At 40.5% G+C, this 20,032-nt stretch overlaps 1 protein-coding gene across 1 annotated transcript; it reads left to right on the top strand.

The window, feature by feature from the left end:
- The first annotated feature begins 6,471 nt into the window (after positions 1–6,471).
- Positions 6,472–12,539, top strand: LOC103177826 (granzyme A-like). The gene is given in 5 exon segments (NM_001292450.1): positions 6,472–6,540; positions 9,213–9,375; positions 9,491–9,641; positions 10,341–10,610; positions 12,216–12,539. Coding segments are annotated over 5 exon segments (828 nt in total). The 5' UTR covers positions 6,472–6,482; the 3' UTR covers positions 12,402–12,539.
- The last annotated feature ends 7,493 nt before the right edge of the window (positions 12,540–20,032 follow it).

Raw genomic sequence — 20,032 nt, 5'->3', positions numbered from 1 at the left:
GGAGAGAGCCAGTTGGAAGGACACCAAGATGGAATTCCAGAGAGGTAGGCTGGAAGTGTTGCTTAGAATGGAATATCTGGGTGAACACCTTCCATACCTGGAAGAATGAGATCAAGTCGACCAAAGAACCTTCTTCATCTGAATCGATCTTTGTGATCTTGTGCTAACACAGAGTCTGAGTTCAAGTGTTTGTACGTCCATGGTTGGTCCAGCACTTGGCCTAGTGCTTGGTCTAGTGCTTGGTCCAGCACTTGGTACGACCACCTTGATTGGTTTGCAGATCGATAAGTAGCCGCTGCTTAAACTCTGCTCCTACAATTGATTGAACCATTGCTCAATGGAAAGGGATGTGTGTCTAAGCTGTGGGCAGGAAGATGGTGGCAATGCTCTCATGCATTTCACATTGAGCTGTGTTACCCACCAGGAAACTTGAAGGGAGTTCCTGGTACCTGAAATCCACCTAGTAAGGACTCAAGCTCATGCTTGTCAGATGTCAAATGACCAATAGTGACTATCCTCCCTGGAGGGGGAGGTAAGTAGAGTCTCCTTGGAGTTGAGCTGTCTCCAAGGTGACATGTTTAGCCACAGAACGTCTGAACTGAACCAACCCTCTGTGGCGGTCTCAGTCGTCCAGTTCCTAAGTCAGGTGGATCCAAGGTACTCCAGCTCACTGCTGATGATAGCACAGCCAGGCTGGCTTATTGGCAAGACTTGGAAGGGCAAACGAGTCACTTTGTTAGTCTTATAATTATTTCTAGGTTACTAGCAAAGAAGCACTTGCTTTCTGGTTAAGCACATGCGGAAACCTATCACCATGCTTATGAGTATCCCAACCAAATTGAGAGTTCCATGCATGAAAGTTCCACAGATTTTTATTGGAATGGAATGTATATTCTCTCTGGAGTGGAGGCAAAGATTCTTCCCACTCAGCTCCCGTTAACCCTGCACAGGTAGGGTGGTCCTAGCTGGACGAGCAGCGAGAAAGCTTACCAGGCAATATTCTCAATGGCTAGCTGTGCAGTTTTAGCCGGATAGACTCCAGCAGTACCCCAACCCACGCTCTTGGGGCCCCTTAACATTGGTTCTTGCCAACCTGTGCCTAATAATTTCCGAAATTAGGTAAGCAATTTATTATTGCCTCCATACTTCAATTTGCTGAATTTAAGGTTTTATATAAATGCCTGCATGACCTCATATGTCTTCAACAGTTTGATGCATAAAGCTGCTGCTTCACATCTTTAGTGCGAACATCTGTTAGCAATAAAGGTAACTTGAATAGTTGGCTGTAATTTACATGCAAAATTGTACAGTGAATTTTAGACCAATATGAAATTTATATTATGTTACAGGATCTACTGTATAGCTTGTTTTCTCCAGTTGTGCATTGTTGCTATTTTCTTTTTATTGATTACAATATAATTGTGGAGTCCTGTAGCTCAGTGGTAGAGCACTCGCTTTGCAAGCGAGAGACCTGAGTTCAATTCCAGGCAGGTCAGGGCGAAACCTTGGGCAAGTTTCCTTACTCCACACGCCTAATAATAATCCCTCCAAAAAAACAAAACAATAATAAATTGGTCATTTTCAATCTACGACTGTTTGTAGGACATTGCTGTGCGCAATTGGCTGCCGCGTTCGCCCACAAATATACAGTCAATTCACTTTACAGTGTGTCCTGTGAAGCGCTTTGGGACGTCCTCCCGACGTGAAAAGCGTTATATCAAGTGCAAGGATTATTATTATTATTATTAACCAGGATGCGTCCCCCCAGGGAGAGAGTGAGAGCGTGTGCATTCCATTCTAATAAACATCTCTGGAATTTTCTCTCTTCTGACTTTAAATATTTCCAAGTTATACACTGTGATTATGCCATACAGATTTCAGTATTTGGGTTCAGCTTATCTGCACATCTTAAAAATCTCATTGTGATTTCTCTTGAGCTTTCTTTTCTCCATTGAAACATGAGGCTGGTCTTTTCTAGGAAAGCAAATATAGGTATTCCAATATTTCCTGACTTATTGTGTGGCACCAGGAATTAAATCGTATCAAAAATAACTTCTATGAATTTTCAGGCATAGCAACTTCATAAGCTAATGAAATAAAATACAAATGAACTGCAGGCTAGAGATGGTGATTGATAAGTGACAATGTATACATAGATAGCAGAGGAATAACTCAGATGTCCCAGTTTCCTGTTAGTGGTAAGGCCTACGTTAGTGACTCACGTGAAAACATCAGAGGTTTGAGCCCTTATATATGAGAAGCTGTGTTTTGGTTTCAGTGTGAAGAAAACGAGTGGTTATTTGTCCAGTAAATAACGTTCATTGCATTCGACACATTTGATACAAAGATACATTCTCGTTGACCATGGTTATCACTTGTGGTTTAGTCAATTACTTGTGGAATATTACTTACACAACTAACCCGTGGAACATTTGATTCACAGAACAAAGTCAGCCAACACATGCCCAACCCTGCAATCTGTTTTAACCCTATTAGCCTGCCTATATCCTCTATTCATTCACTTCAGTCCACTTATTCCACATCCCAGCCATCCCACCACTGATCACTGAGCTTTCAGCTAACTGGTCCTTATGGAATTTATGAAACTCTCATTGAAAATTCCTTCACCTTGCCTTTTCTCCCTGTCATAAAGGCATTCCTTGTGGGAATAAGTAATTGCCACACATTTGCTAATGTTTCCAGCTTAGCAAGTTCCTTGCACCGTATAGACCTGTCCGCTCCCTCCATGCAGCAGACTCCGGCTTTCACCATCCCCCGCCAAGCCCGCACCACCATCAGCGGTTCAGCCTCTCTGCCCCCATCCCTTGGAACTCCATCCCACAGTCCCTTCGCCTCGCCCCCTCCATTGCCTCTTTCAAGGTCCATCTCAAGATACTCCTCTTTGACTGCGTCTTCGATCAAGTCATCTCCTACCCCTACCCTTCCTGCCCTCCATGCTTCCTAATACCAACCCCCTGCTCAGCTCCAAATCCCTGACTATCCAGCATATTGGGACGTCACCCCGATGTGCAAGGCACTATACAAATGTAATTTGTTGTTATCTGCACTCTGACATGCTACCTGATGTGAAGGGCATATAAATACTGGAATGCATTGCCTGAAATGGTGATGGAAGTCGATTCGATAACAACGTTTAAGAGAGAAGTAGATAATTATTTGGGGAGGACAAGTTTGCAGAGCTATGGGGAGAGAGCGGGGGAGTGGAAGTCAATTGGATAGCTTTTTTCAAAGAGCCAACACAGTCACAATGGGCTGAATGGCCTCCTTCTGTGCTATATGATTCCATGATTCTATGAAATGCAAGTTGTTGTTGCACTCATCTCACTACTCCTGCTGTTTTCCTTGTTTCTCACCAGCTTCTAAAGGGCAACTGGTTGCTTGCTAGTGAAGAAAGCCCAGGAACGACCATCTATAGGCAGTTTCCTGGTGCAGGGTTTGTAAGTTTGTATATTGAGTTTTAACATAAAAGATTTCCTCTGAGTTCTTAATTAGCACAACAGTAATAAATCTGCATTGTATTTCTTAAAATGTTTCTTGTGTTAATTGATACAAGGATTGCCTTGAGGAATACCAAATATTTTGGCTCTCTCTCCTGCAAATTAGACCCAAGTAGTTAACCTAATCTCCTGATTGCTTAAAACCTATTCACCAAAGTACCGTTGGCTGGTGAGACAAGGACATGGTTGCCACTGACTCATATCCTGAACAGAACAATCAAGTGCTAGTTGGCTGCATAACAGCAACTACAAATTATATTTAAATAGCGCCATTCACATCGGGAAGACGTGATAAAGCACTGGACAGTGAAGGATGTGCACCCGAGCTGGGAGTTGGGATCAGCAGGGGTGGAGGGCAGGGAGGGAGAGGGGTAGGAGGGTGACCGAAGGTGCGGTCAACGAAGAAGTCTTGAGACGGGCCTTGAAGAAGGCAAGGGAGGGATGGTTGGAATATCCAGAAAGAGTATACCTCAGATAGTAATTACAGTTTCTAGTCAACAGATCTGAGTTTAGATGAAACAGATTACATTGTTGCTGCAGAATCAAGTCTTACTGATTGACGGCCCAATGTCAGTAGATCGGTTTGAAGCTTGTTCTGCTGGCTCTGGTGTATCTGGAAGTATTGTTTTAGAGCTCATTTGCAGGGCTCATAGGCTCATTTATATATAAAGCACTAAAAGGTTAAGAAAGCATTTTTATTTATTTGGGGGCAAGTCTTTTTTTGTCACATATATTCCTATGTTCCTATCTAAGCTCATTAATGGTACCAAACGGGAATCAGCTCCAGACTGCATAAATCTCACGGAAACCAAGGACCAGTTCAGCACAATCAAAATCCGTTTGCAACATTAGGCTTCATCTCATATTTCTCCATCTATGAATGAGGCAAGTATTGAAGTTAGCAAGGGTGAGCATCCAAACCACTACGTTACAGGACTCCATATAAAACATTGCACGAAAAATAAATTTGAGAGAGGAGAATGTTACATGTTTTACAAAGTAGTAAAACACATTTCCATTCATAAAAAATATCATGCATCTTCTTAATTATTTTCTGACTAACTTCTTAAAACAGTGATTATTTCCCTCCCTTTCCCACTCACACATACACAGATATTCTGCTCTATGAAATCTTAACCCCCAAATTATCATATTTCCTTTTATTAATAGCTCTTGGTGATACTCTTTCCGAATGTATTTCATGTGGTACTGAATTCTCTCAATTTCAAAGCAACCCACAGTAGTCACACATCCTGTTAAGACTTTCTAGAATTTCATCACTACTCATTTGTGAAATCATTCGGTCTTTAAGTTATGGATTTTTGACAGTGAATATATTGCGGGAGGAGGTAGGAGTGCTATGAATGATGCAATAATAATCACCAATGATAATAATCACATGAATACCACATTCCCCCAACCCATAATGAATGAATGCTATCTTATAATAATATAATAATAATCCTTGCATTCAATGTAACACCTTATCACGTCTTTGAGACATCTCAAAAGGCTTCACAGAATATACTGCAAAATGAATTGACTGTATATTTTGTTGGTGAAATGCAGCAGCCAATTGCACACAACAGTGTCCCACAAACAGTCATGGATTGAGTGACCATTTTTTTTGAAGGAATTATTACCCCCAGAAAAGCGATCCGCCGATCAACTAACAACCAAGTTCCTACTTACTACTAGGAAATCAGAGGAGTGTGGATTAAGGAAACTTGACCAATGTTTCGCCTTGCTGAGAATTGAAACCAGGTCCCCCACTTGAGAGGCGAGTGCTATAACCACTGAACTACAGGACTCCACACATAACACTTACATAAAGATCATTAGCACCATCTGTGTTAATTATACATAACTCATCGCAATGTTCACTACACAGTGTGAACTGTACCCATGGTTATTGTCTTGTCTTTCTTTAATGTCTGTCCACCACCCGACACACTACGTTACGTGAAAGACACTATAAACGTATAAATTGTTGTTGCTCTTGATTCACCAAGAAGCTTGCGGGGAGTTTCTGGTACCTGCTATCCACCTTGTGAGAACTAAACTAGCGCTTGTCAGATTTCGAATGACCAAAAATCTCATCTTCAAAGAGAAGAAAATACTCTACACAGTCCAGTCTTTCTTTATATTTACATCCTTTCATCTCTGGTAACACACTAGTAAATCTATGCTGCAGTTTGTTCATTTCTACAATATTGTTCTTGTAGAAACCAGAATTGTCCTCAGTAATAATAATAATAATAATAATAATAATCCAGGCATTTGATAGTACGCTTTATCATACGATTGAGATGACAAAAGCGCTTCACAGAATATACTGTGAAGTGAATTGACTGTACTATGTTGGCGAATTGCAACAATCAATTGCACACAGCACTCTTCCACAAACGTCGTGCTTTGAGTAACTAAATATATTTTTTTAAGGGATCATTACTCCCGTAAAGCGATCCGCCAATCGGGTCCTTACTTTCTGGTAGATAAACAATAAGTATTATTGTTGGGGCATCGAAAACTACATAGATTGCCATTTATATCACTGAATGGGGGAAAGAAATAGTCCCCCAAATGTAGACTTAATAACATTTTATATAAATTTAACATTACTGTCTTTTTTACTTTCGTGTTCTATTCCTCCAAACACAAAGCCAAGAACTCTAATTCTATTCGTTATCGCCTTCTCTATTTCCTATTCCAGTAAACTAATTAATAAGATAAATAAAATAATAAAATAAAGTAACATAGATACTCTGGATTGTCATACGGATTTGTCATCCTGAAAGATATCACGTGTTTTAGCACACTTGATGAGGCTTCCCGGAAACAGTGACGAAAGAGATTAATAAGAAATACTCGCTGAACATGTATAAGAACAAGAAAACCACATCCCTTTGAAGTATTATAAATACCAGTATGTACCAGTGTATCACACAGCAAGTTATGATGAAAATGTTGGTGCAGATTGTGTTTGCTTCTCTCATGGTTATCTCTTTTCTAACACCAGGCTGTAAGTATATATTCAACTTTAATTTTTTATTAGTTTTATTATTAACTATAATCAGAATTATATGGTATGGTTTATCTTTTCAGGATTACAATTCCTTGTTATCAGATGTTCAAAATGATCAATGTGCAAAGTTATAAAGTACTGATATCTATCCTTTTATATATTGATCATAGTCTATGATATCCTAAACATGAACCAATGCTGTTTACTTTCTAAATTCCTAGTAAATCTATCCTTTACAAATAATATTTGGCTTAGTTGGTAGCTTTCTTGCCTCTGGGTCAGAAGGTTGCCAGTTCATTTCCTGCCTCTGCGATTGTGAGTGGTCTCGGCTAACAGTCCAGTGCAATGTTAAGGGCAGTGCTATCCATCACATGAGATCCCATCTGCCTGTTCAGGTAAATGTTAAAGAACCTATTGCACTTTTTGAAAGGGAAGAGAGTTTCTCCTGGTGTCCTGGCCAACAATCCTCTCGTCAAATTGGTTATTCACCTCCTGGCTATGTGTGGGACATTGCTGTCACCACCTCATCTCTCTCAATTCCCATATCCCTCTCCCCACTGCCTCCAAACCTACCACCATCTTCTACTGCCCGTGGAAGAAGATCTCCCCACAATCCCTCTCCGCTGCCCTGGAGTCCTCTGAACTCCTCACTCTCTGGCCCACTTCTCGCAACAACCCACTCGCTTCACTCACTCTTCTCCACAGCACCCTCTCCACCACACTCAATGTCCTTGCACCCCTCACCTCCTGAACTGCCTTCTATTCCCGATCCACCTGGCCCCCAACCTCCACCCCCTCCCTACCCCCACCCCACACAATTACCCTTCCCTCCTGATTGGCTCACATCAGCGCCTCTGCACCTCAGGCGCTGGCAGCATCAGCCTCCACAGCTGCACACTCAACCTCACTAAGCCAGTCAGGAACCTGGGTATCTTGTTTGACCCTGAACTGTCCTTTTTTTCCCCCACATCCACACCATTTCCCTTAACCCTACACCACCCCTCCCCCATGCTGGGGCCCCGACACCTGACTGTTCAGTGCTTTGGGACTTCCTCCCGATGTGAAAGGCGCTCTATAAATGTAATTTTGTTGTTGTTGTTGCTGTGTGCAAAATAGTTGCCATGTACAAATGCAAATGCATAGTCACTACACTTAACAGTATCTGCTGTGAAGCACTTTAGTGAGAGACATTTTGATGTGATAAGACGTTATACTAAATGCAAATATTATTATAATTATTCATCATGAAATAAATTCTAAGTGGACATTTGGAGAGGACAGTCTAAGTTCCATCATGCCTCCCCTTCATGATCAAACGGCTTGCTAAAACAATTTTTGGGTCAACTGGCTGTCTGACACATGCGGAAACCCATCACCATGTTTAAGAATATCCAAACCAAATTGAAATTTCCATGCAGCTTACACATGGAGTTCCAGAGATTGATTGTTGGAATGGAACACGCACTCTTTCCCTGGAGGGACGCATCCTGCTTACTCAATTCCGGAAAGTATTAGGCGCAGGTTGGCGAGAGTCAAGACTTGGGGACCCCAGAGTGTGCGTTGTGGTAGTGCTTGCCATTGATATCAAGCTATGTGGTTTAAGACTCCAGCAGGACCCATCGCATAGTCTGGGTTCTCCAAGCCTTGGGTCTTGCTAACCTGCACATAATTTGCTAAATACAGAATTCACTACTAAGGCTCACAATTTAAGAACGGCTACAATAGTTGGAGGAGCTACTGGATGGCTCATGAAAACCAGTGCGCTAACTATTGCTTCAATACAGGATTGATCTCATTTAATCAAACCTAGATCATGGGAGCTTCCATACTCTGGTGCTAAATGTCCATAGTAGATGCAGCAGCCACTGGCTGAGTCATTGGGGAAGTATATTACCAATTTTGTTCCCACTAATGGTAAATGACAGCAAATATCTCCCTTATAGAAAACCATCAAGAAAAACATAAGCCATACTACCTTTCTGTTAAACCCGTTACTTTGGTTTTGTATAAGATCAATGTTATCACCCAAACTCACATCCTTGTCCAACTTTCCTGGCTATGTTGATATTGTGACAATTACAATACAACCTGAAACTGAATCTGAAAATGTAATTGATGCAAATTGAACACTGACCACTGTGAGCCTTGGTGCATTGAGTAGATTTTACTGGTATAATATGTTTTATAAAATTAAGACATTAAAACAATAAGATATATGAAATATAGGCATATAACTACCACTACTTTAGTCTGTGCATTATTCTACTGAAATACAGTGTGTAATAATAATAATCCTTGCACTTGATATAGCATTTTTCACGCCTTCTAGACGTCTCAAAACACTTCACAAAATATACTGTAAAGTGAATTGACTACATTTGTGGCTGAAACTGAGCAGCCAATTGCACACAGCAGTGTCTCACAAACAGTTGTGCATTGAAGTGATCAATTTATTACTGTTTTCTTTCTTGTGGGATTAATATCAGGCGTGTGGAATAAGGAAACTTGCCCAAGGTTTTGCCCTGCCGGGAATCGAACCTGGGTCTCTTGCTTGCAAGGCGAGTGCTTAACCACCGAGCTACAGGACTCCACAGTGTTAATTTCTTGCTTTCAAAAACCCTTAGAGCTTGTGAACCGACCTTTCAATAACTTCTACATTCATATTACAGATCACGGTGTGGAGATAATTGGTGGCAATGATGTTAAACCTCATTCAAGATGTTACATGGCATCCATTCAGATTTTCAACAATCGGAAAAAAGCTTATGCCCATCAATGTGGAGGAACTTTGATCGATCGCAACTGGGTCCTGACGGCAGCACACTGCAATCTGTAAGTTAGATTTATAAATAAAGCATTGGCTTGTTTGTCATTCTGCACACAGAGATCATCTCCTTAATAAACTAAAGTACAATATGTGTATTTTTCTTGTTTGTTTCCAACTTAGAGAATTTGGTAAGAATAAAATCCAGGTGGTTGTTGGAGCACATTCATTGAAAATAAATGAAACAACCAAACAAATACTTGCAGTTCAGGACAAATTCCCCTATCCGTGTTTCGACAAATCAACTGGAGAAAATGATATCATGCTACTAAAGGTATGAAATTATTTATTTTACTGTAATCAATTTGTAGCTTTTAACATTTTTTGAGTGGCAACAATACCCTTTCAAATTCCAAAAGATGTTAAAACAGGAAAACAATGTTTTTTCACGTTTCATTTCTGGAATTGCATATTACACACACCAATACCGAAGTGGGGAAGGGCAGCGCCAGATCAGATAACAAACACCGCTCCACTAAATGGACCGGGCAAGGATTCCTTGTGTTAAAGAAACTAGTATTTTATAACTATGGAGGAAAAGTTTGCGACATTCCTTGTGTTAATTAACTAGCGAAACGTATTATGCTGCTTTAACCTCATATGTTATTATCGTCTTCATTTCCAGTTTGTGTAATATAAACATAAATACACATTCGAGATGGCTTCCCACTTCAACTTTAAGCTGTACGCCAAGAAATATATGGTCCAATTGTATCTCCTGTCTCTTTTTGAACAGGCAGATGAAACCTTGGTTTAACATCTCCGACAATGCATCACTCCCCAGCACTGCATTGGAATGTCGGACCAAGTCTATCTCTGCCAGAAAGTGTGGTGATCCTATTTGTAATATTGATAGGGACAGCTATTAACTCAGTACAACTCGAAATTCATCGTAACTTTTTGGAACAAATAGTACATCTCAAGAAATGCATTTGAACAGAAAAAATACTAATTTGCTACCCTTTTATCACAGCTGGGACAGGGAGCAAAGCTGAACAAGTATGTAACTTTGCTCAAGCTTCCTAATGGTAAGGATGTGAAAAGTGGAACTTCCTGCACGGTGGCAGGATGGGGAATAACAAGTGCGCAGTCTAAAGACCCATCTGACACCCTTAAGGAAGTAAAGATAACTGTAATAGACCGCAGTGTGTGCAACCGAAAGGATTATTACAACCTGAAACCTGTAATAACAACAAACATGATCTGTGCTGGTGACAAGAAAGGGAAAAGCGATTCATGTGTGGTAAGTATACAATGTTGCATGGCTTTAGTAAGGTAAGAGGATAATAATAATATAATAATAATGATAATAATAATATGTAAGGATATGTAATGACTGCACTAACTTTCTGATTTGGACCACCTATCCTGCAATTCAGATAATTTTGTAGAACATATCATCTTTGTCCCAGTCCTGAATCACTTTGCACCAATATAATGGCACTGGACTCAAGTAGGCCCAATAGTTCATTCAACAACAACAACAATTTGCATTTATATAGCGCCCTTCACGTCAGACCGTGTCTCATAGCCTGAGAGGTGAAAACAAGTTTCTGGTATTGATGCTAAATGGGAGGGAAAGAATCTGAACCACAAACTACTTTAATTCTTCAATACCCTGCAATACCTCCTCCCATTCCTCCCCCACTTCTCCAGCATTGAATGGCCTGTTTCGTTGCTGAACATTCCCTGAAACTCTATGTAATTCACTACGGCTGTCCTTTCCTTGCGCAACTTGTGTTTTCAGACCTGTGGAGTGGGGAAGCCAATTGTGGAGGCATCTCCCACCCCCATCTGAGGAATGGTAAGGTTGGTGCAATTCTGGGTCAGGATCCTATGAATGGTCAGGTTACAGCTCAGCTAAACAGAAAGGGAAATAAAGTAAGCTAAAAGAGAGGAATCACAATATAAAAATACAGAATTTGGAAAAAATGAATAATGAAATACTGTATTGATTTGTCAAATCAGGTTTATCTTGGGCAAGGGATCATTACATTATTATTATATGTTAAAGGAAAACATGTAAATGTTAAAGACTAAGGTGCTTTTCTTTCCTTGTCACACATCGTGTCACACGTGATTTTAAACGTATAAAAAATTATGATTCTTATATTGTTTGAGTAAGCATAGTAAAAAAAAATCAGTCAGTTCTTCTTAAAAGAACGGTGGTATAGCAACAGCTTTAAGCAGCAGTGGATCATTAGCCTATCTAGCCTATTCACCAGCTTCCCAAAAGGTCCCTTTGATACAGAATCTATTGGGTGTACCATCACAGCAGAACAAGAAGGCATAGGTTTGGGGTTGCAAAGGACAATTACAGGACAGACACCGGGAAAGACTTATTTACCCAGAGGGCAATTAATAACTGAACAGATTACCAAGAAGGGTGGATGAGGCCACAATGCAAGACTTCTTTAAAAAAGTGCTCAACGCTGTGACAGGATGAATGTAGGGTGGATATTCTGAAATGTTGAGACTAAATGTTGAAACAAAGGGCCTTCTTCATACAAACCTCTTTGATGCATTTGTGAAATATTTATCTCATTCCAAATAACACATATTTCATTATATCTCATATCTCGATCTATATATAATGTGTCATCATCTGATAATTATTAATAATATCATCCAATAACCTTTTAATTTTCAAATCTTGTCTGGTTACATAACAAAACCCTCAAATGCATACATTGAGTATGAAGTAATCACATCTTGATTGATAATAAAAATGCAAATAATATTCACTTTGCAGAATATTAATAATAATAACTCTGTGTGAACAGTTTCAAACCTGCCGCAGTTCGAGGGTTGTTGAAGTAAGATGTTATTTATTCTCTCCTCCTCCCAGGGAGATTCCGGTGGACCTTTAATATGCAAGAAAAAGTTCAGCGGGATTGTGTCGTTCGGTTTTAAATGTGCAGATCCGAAAAAACCTGGCATTTACACTCGTATAACAGAGGACTACCTTAAGTGGATAAAGAAAACAGTTGCTGGTGTGGAAACCTACAATACAGAGCCTGAAATATTGTACTGAATGCTTGTCACAGGGCCACTGTCTCTGTCCTGAAATTGCTGACCAAGTAGCTTGGCTCAGACTGCACGCTTCCAACCATATCCCAAGTATACTGCTTAATCATTATAAAATGAAAATAAAAGCTTATAACTTTCTTTTAATATTCGTTTCACATTTAATTAAGGACATTCTCGGTCAGGAAGCCAATCACTGATCCGATTATCCTCCGGGGGGGGAAGGCAGAGTTAAGCAGTGTCATATTGTGTCTCAGCTAGCTTCAAGGTGACATGTTTGTCAACGGAATATCAAAATCAAGTCAATCATCTGTGATGGTCTCAGGAGTCTGTTTGTTAAGTCAGACAGGTCCCCAATACTCCAGAACACTGTTTATGACAGACCAACATGATGCCGATTTAGTTCTAGAAAGGCTGGGCTGAAGGAAGATAGCCAAAATTCTATAGACCTTGGGGAGTGGGGAATTATCCAGACCTAAACCTGTTGTTGTTAAGGACTGCACATACAATGACAGAATTTTCTGCCTTGTGTTAATTATTGATGATAATTACAGTATCTCATGACATACACATAACTCTGCCCCTCCCCACCCCTCTGTTATTCCTTTGGCTTCCTTTGGCCCCTCTTCACTATCTCCTATCAGAGAGAAGAAAACATGCCCCAAATCTTCCCTGGAACAATATCGTCCTCCATTGAGATTGTGAACATGCACTTGAACAGGCAGAACAGAACCTCCATTTAACATCTTATCTTCATTTGAATGTCAGCCTAAACTAAAGTTCAAAGTCCTGATGTGGGACTTGAACCCACAGAAACTGACTCGGAGACAAGAATATTACCAACTGAGCCAGGCTGAAGCCAGGTTTTAATCACTCAACTGATTCTTCCAGGTGGAACTCAGCTTTCCCAACTTTAAATCATTTCACTAGTAACAGTTGAGGTTGTGCTTAAGTCTGAATAGATTCTTTACTGATCTGAGGCCTGGAATTCCACCTAGTTTTAACCTATAAGAATACACAGAATTTTTAAAAATTCTTAAATCCAATTTTAATTTGGTGGCCTCCTTTTTTCAGTTCTTAAACAGATGAATTCAGGATTGTTGTCCTCACTTTCAAATGCCTCTATGGCCTCACCCCACCAGACCTCTGTGACCTCCTGTGATCCTACTTACCTAAACTCTCCCTCTGCCCAACAAACAAACAACAAACAAAAAAAAATTATATAGCCCCTTTCACATCAGAAGGATGTCTCAAGGCAATGTACAGTTAAGGGTTTGTGCCCAAGCTGAGGGTTAGAATCAAGAGGGATGGGAGTGTGGCTGAAACCACAGTCAAAGAGAAAAGTCTTAAGACAGGCCTGGAAGGAGGCAAGGAAGGGGTGGCGAGGCGAAGCGATTCCAGTCCAGAGGGTGGTGGCAGAAAACCTGAAGTCCTGACCGCCAATGGTGCGGAGGACAGAGCAACGGACATGGAGAAGGCCAGTGACAGCTGAGCAGGGGGAGTGGAGAGATTGGTATGGTGACCACAGATGTAGGGGGGAGCACGACCATGGAAGGCTTTAAAAGTGAGTCTGAGGATTCTAAATCGATCTTCTGTGGGATGGAGATCTAGTGGAGTGGGTCAAGAATGATCGGTTCATAGAGCTTGGTACGGGAGAGTACACAAGCTTCAAAGTTCTGAATATATTTGTTTTTAATAGTAATGTTTGTTCAGCAAACACTGACCTGCTTCATGTCATCTGCCTTACCATCAGTTGGCGAGCTGTTAGCCATTCTGCCCCCTCTCTAGACCATCATCCCAGAGTCCATTTGCTTTGATCCCACCCTCTCCGCCTTCAAATTCCACCTCTTTAGCTTTGCTTTTGGCCATATTTCCTCCACCACTTCTCAGCTCCTCCCTGCCCTATCTCAGGCTCCTTGTCAGTCGTATGAAGTGCTTTCAAATGTCCTCCCAACATGAAAGGCATACGTGAATGTGAATTGTTAATAAACTAAAGAAAATTTCACAAGTGTGTGCCATGTTAAATTTTAAATCATTATACTTTCGACATTAAAGTGAAAACTCAGTGGATCATCAATCCCTCAATTGAGCAAAGTGCTGGTGGGCTCAGTTATTTAACAATGGTCCACTGATGAGATCAAATGAGGACTTATTTAAAACAATACATAGACATTCAACTGTTGTGATCAAATGAATATTCTATCTGTAAACATACTGAATTGCAGGAAGTGTTCAGGGAGAGCCCTCCAGCCCTTTGATGTGTCTGATTAATGGCCCCTCTTGCTCTCAATCTTCTTTATCTGATATGCAGTGTGACTAAAAGCACAAGCCACAACTTACCTATAGTTGCTGCTTGTACAGAAGAGTTGCATGATTGCAAATTGACAGCTTCCTGTATATTTCTTAAAGCCAGTGAAGTTCCATATTTTGGTCAATTTCAGCTGTGACTGACATGAGAATATGTGGTTTTGTGAGGTGTAAAGATAAAAAATTGTCTGGGTTTTCACTGACTGCCACTGCAAAATTTACCTTGGTTTATTTCAGGAACATGACAAGAGAATTACAGATGTAACATTTCTCAATTGAGCCAAGATGACACCTTCATAAACCTTCTAACTAAAAGATGCCATTCAATGCCCAACAAGCAGCAATGAGATAAATGATTACCCTTAATGGGATTTGGAGAATTGGATGAGATAGGAATATTGGCTGGAACAATGAGTGAACTGCTTTTCTTCTAAATGGGCCCTGGCAGTCATAAGACCACCGTAACCAGCAGAACTAACAAACGAGATCTCGTTTAACATTTCAGCACAAGACGTCCAACAACACAGCATTAATAATAATAATAATAATAATAATAATAATAATAATAATCCTTACATTCGATATAGCGCTTTTCACGTCGGGAGGACGTCCCAAAGCGCTTCACAGAATACACTGTAAAGTGAATTGACTGTATATTTGTGGGCGAACGCGGCAGCCAATTGCGCACAGCAATGTCCCACAAACAGTCGTAGATTGAAAATGACCAATTTATTATTGTTTTTGGTTTTGGAGGGATTATTATTAGGCGTGTGGAGTAAGAAAACTTGCCCAAGGTTTCGCTCTGCCTGGGATTGAACTCAGGTCTCTCGCTTGCAAAGCGAGTGCTCTAACCACTGAGCTACAGGACTCCACACTGCATGGAGTGTAAGACTAGACCATGAACTCAAGCCTTGGTGTAATATTCACCCATAATTTAGAAAATCGATATCATTCTGTGGAATTTCTGAACACTTTGCGGGTTAAAAGAAGTTCACAATAATTTAATCTTTCAACCACATGAACACTAACCTAAATGTCAAAGCCTTACCATTATGACTGTATAACTGTCAAACTAACCTTAGCAACTACACAAGGCATGTCCTTGGTATAAAGCAGCAAGATTAAAAACCAAACATATGAATCATGTTTCATCTATTAGATGAGCCTCACAGTCATCATGAAAACATTTTCATTTTATTGCTTGATCCCTTAAGCAAATGATATGTGAGTATTGCACTGCTCCTAGGAAGGGAGATTGCAATTTAATATTTCAGGGAGAATATCATGTAGGAGGGAGACTTGAATAATAAGTCAAGAAAACAGTAACAAAACGAAAGGAATGTGCAATAATAATAATCCTTGCATTTGATATAGCGCGTTATCACATGTTTGAGACGTCTCAAAGCTCTTCATAGAATATACTGTAAAGTGAATTGACTCGCAAGCAAGAGACCTGGGTTTGATTCCCGGCAGGGTAAAAGGTTGGACAAGCTGCTTTACTCCACACGACTCTGTTTACATAGTAGTAAGTAGCAATTTGGTTGTTAGTCAATTGGTGGATCACTTTTCTGGGGATAATAATTCCTTAAAAAAATTAGTCACTCAATCCACGACTGTTTGTGGGACACTGCTGTGTGCAATTGGCTGCTGTGTTTCGCTCACAAAACATACAGTCAATTCACTTTACATTATATTCTGTGAAGTGCTTTGAGACGTCTAGAAGATGTGATAAGGCGCTATATCAAATGCAAGGATTATCATAATATGGTCACGGAGCCTGGTGCGGGAGAGCACACAGGCTGCAGAGTTCTGGATGATTTGCAGCCTACGGAGGGAGCCGCTGGGGAGGCCGACAAGCAGGGAGTTTGGGTAGTCAAGCCTGGATGTTATGAATGCATGAAAGAGGGTCTCGGCGGCCTGCGGTGAGACAGTGGCGGAGCCAGACGATGTTGCGGAGGTGGGGAAACGTGGAGCAGGTCATGGCACAGATGCAGGATATAAAGTACAGTTGAGAGTCAAACAGGACACCAAGGTTCCGTATTGGCTCCGTGAGATGTAGAGTGAATGCATGGAGGGCAATGCCGTCAGCGCCTGAGGTATGGAGGTGCTGATGGGAGCCAAGCAGGAGAGCCTCGATCTTGTTGACATTCAACTACAGGAAGTTAGCTCTCATCCAGGACTTGATGTCCGACAGGCAGTCTGTCAGGACAGCAGTGGTCCTAGAATTGAGGGTGAAGGCAGAGAGGTACAGTTTTGTTTCATCCACATACATGTGGAAGTTGACCCCATGTCTGCCGATGATGTCACCAAGAGGGAGTATATAGATATTGAAAAGGAGAGGGCCAAGGACAAAGCCCTGAGTGATACCACACATGATGGTGCGGGGGCTGGAGGAGAAGCCGTCAGTGGCGACAAAGTGGACACAACCGGGTTCCTACTTATTGCTAGGTAAACAGAGGCATATGGAGTAAGGAAACTTGCCTAATGTTTCGCACTGCCAGGAAGCAAACCCAGCAATCTCGCTTGCGAAGCGAGTGCTCTAACCACTGAGCCACAGGTCTCCACCTAAGCTACAGAACTCCAATGTGTCAGTTACATTGGGGTTGGGGTTGTTGAAATTACATGTTTTCACACTTACTGTGCTATTGCGCTTGTGGTTTGATGGGTTTCATTATTGCTGATGACCTCAGTCACTGTTAAAAACAATCCTCTTAAGGATATATGACAAGTTACAAAATTATACTTCCTGGAAAAATATTGCTGGATACCAGGCCCAACATTTTATCTAGACTCAGTTTCAAAGACCATTTGATCTTACAATTTAAAGTTTCAGCTTTCAGCCATTTTTCCCCATTCTCTAGAACTCCTTCCTGGAAACCCTCTACTTTGCCCCCTCCTTCCCCACTTTTAAAACCCACTTTCAGATCTATTTCTTCGATCGCACTTTCAGCCATCGAACCCCCCACCCCACTCAGGTGCCCAGTCAACTGTGTGAAGAGCTTTCAGATGTTCTCTTGATGTGAAAGGCATTATATAAATGCAAATTGTATCGTATTGTCACCTACATGTGGAAATTTCCCTGGAATGGAATGTGCACTGTTTCCCTGGAGGGATGCACCTGTTTTACCTAATTATTAGTATAAGGAAAGTATTAGGTGCAGGTTGAGAGCCAAGACTTGGTGACACAGGATTAGGATGGTACTGCTGTATTTTAATCAGCTAAAAAAATTCATAACTTGGCATTGAGAGCAAAGTCTGGTACAGTCTGGCAAGCTTCCTGCTGCTTGACCAGCTTGGATCATCCTATTGATTAAGGTTTGGGCTTGCAGGATTTACATCAGGATAATTAATCTTAGATAATTTTGGGTAAAATATTGTCCAATTTTACTTTGCGAAATTCTTCATAATAATAACCCTTGCATTTTATTTTCGCAGACTTTTACTCTAGAATATCATGACTGTATTTCAGCACTTTGGGATGTCCTCCCAATGTGAAAGGCACTGTACAAATGTAATTTTGTTGCAATTTTATTGTTTTTGTATTTGCAGGAAAACCCAGCAGCCAACGTCACATTAACAACCATGAAGTGAATGACTAATTTCTTCATCTGGGTGGGTTGGTTGGCCAGCACACCAGGCAAAACTCCCCTTTGGAACAGTGCCATGGGATCTTTAACATTCACTTGAACCGGCAGATAACATCTCGGCTTAACGGCTCTTCTGAAGGGTGTGACTTATGACAATGCTGTGCTCCCCCAGCACTATCAGCTCAAATTCTCAATATGGGGTTTAATCCACAACCTTCACCTTTTGCTTGAAGGTTCAACAATAGTCTTCATTTTCATTTCATGTGAAGGGCCCTGGATTCAAGTTGTTGTATTAGTAGAAAGGCACTATATCAAATCCAAGGATTATTATTTGTCTCTGCTGCAAAGCAGCTAAGTCACAATTCAAACTCTTCTAGATAACAGTTTTTTAAATTATTTATTTAACACAACTAACTAACACAACACTACAGCATTATACATCAACATTTGGGCTGCCTTTTTAACAAGACTTTTAATGCAGAGCAACAATAACAACTGGTATTTTTATAGCACTCTTCACATGAGGTAGCATCTCAGAGCACAATACATTTTGCAGATTGCAGCCTGAACATTTCAGTGTGAGGTGGTCAGAACTTTTCTCCTAGTTGAGCTGATGAAACTGCAGTCTGCAGAGCAAAGGTTTAACAATCATTTTAACCGAGTCAGATGTCACTCATTTTGCTTCCTGAAGCTGATAACAAATATTAGCAAAATGATTCACGCATTCTAATCTTCAGAAATAATTGAAAGTTTCACATCTGGTTTCGATTAAAATCATATGCATACTTTTTCTGCATAATACGGTGATGATTTCAGAAGCGACTTCAGAAATAATGATTTAACTTACATATTGTGCACTACTCTTTTGTAAACCTGAACTATATGATCATTACATTATTAATAATAATTGTTCAATGAATCATTCTAATTAAAGCATATGGATGGATCCAAGCTTCATTTTTGTCAGAAATACAAATAGTAATACATGCATTCACTATATTCCTATCTCTTCCAAAGTACTTGTAAAAAGTAACAATTAATCATTTTTCCATTTACATAAAAGATGCCAGTGCAGTACAGGGTGTAAGCCTAGCTCACTTGGTTATACTCGCCTCTAAGTCAGAAGGTTGTGGGCTCACAGTCTTGACTGACATGCCAATGCAGTGCTATTTACCTGATCTGTACAATGGTCATCTAAATAATGTTTTACTGTTTGAAAGAGTACTAAATAGAAAGATTTTGTGTTTTTAGCCCACATTGTTGGAGGTGCTGTCTTTCAGATGAGACGTTAAACGGAGGACCCATCTGTGTGTTCAGGTGGGCATTAAAAGATTCCATGGCACGTTTCAAAAATAGAATCAAGTTCTTCCAGGTGTCCTGAATCTGCATACAGATAAAATAATAATCTGTAATACATCAGATATCATCATAGAAAAAATAACTTGTACCTGCAATATCATTAATGTGGCCATTCTAAAGGACTATGACGTACGAAATAAGGAACTAGAGAGGAAATAAGGAATTACAGGAAGTATGTTGATCTGTAAAATGATGCATGTGGCAGTACAAGACGAGCATAATTCCTATAATCTTTGGTGCAACGAGGACTGCAAATAAGACAAGTCAGAAATGGCTTGACAGGATAAAGTCGCACAAAGTTTGGGAAGTTCAAATATACTAAGAAAAGTTATAGCCAATCTAACATAGCAGAGTTATTGGTCTGGCTGACCCATCACTTAAAACC

Source organism: Callorhinchus milii, unplaced genomic scaffold, assembly GCF_018977255.1.
Source record: "Callorhinchus milii isolate IMCB2004 unplaced genomic scaffold, IMCB_Cmil_1.0 Scaffold1, whole genome shotgun sequence".
In the NCBI taxonomy this organism is placed as follows: Eukaryota; Metazoa; Chordata; class Chondrichthyes; order Chimaeriformes; family Callorhinchidae; genus Callorhinchus; species Callorhinchus milii.
Note: the sequence above shows the minus strand (reverse complement) of the source record. Positions and strands in the feature narration are given on the sequence as shown.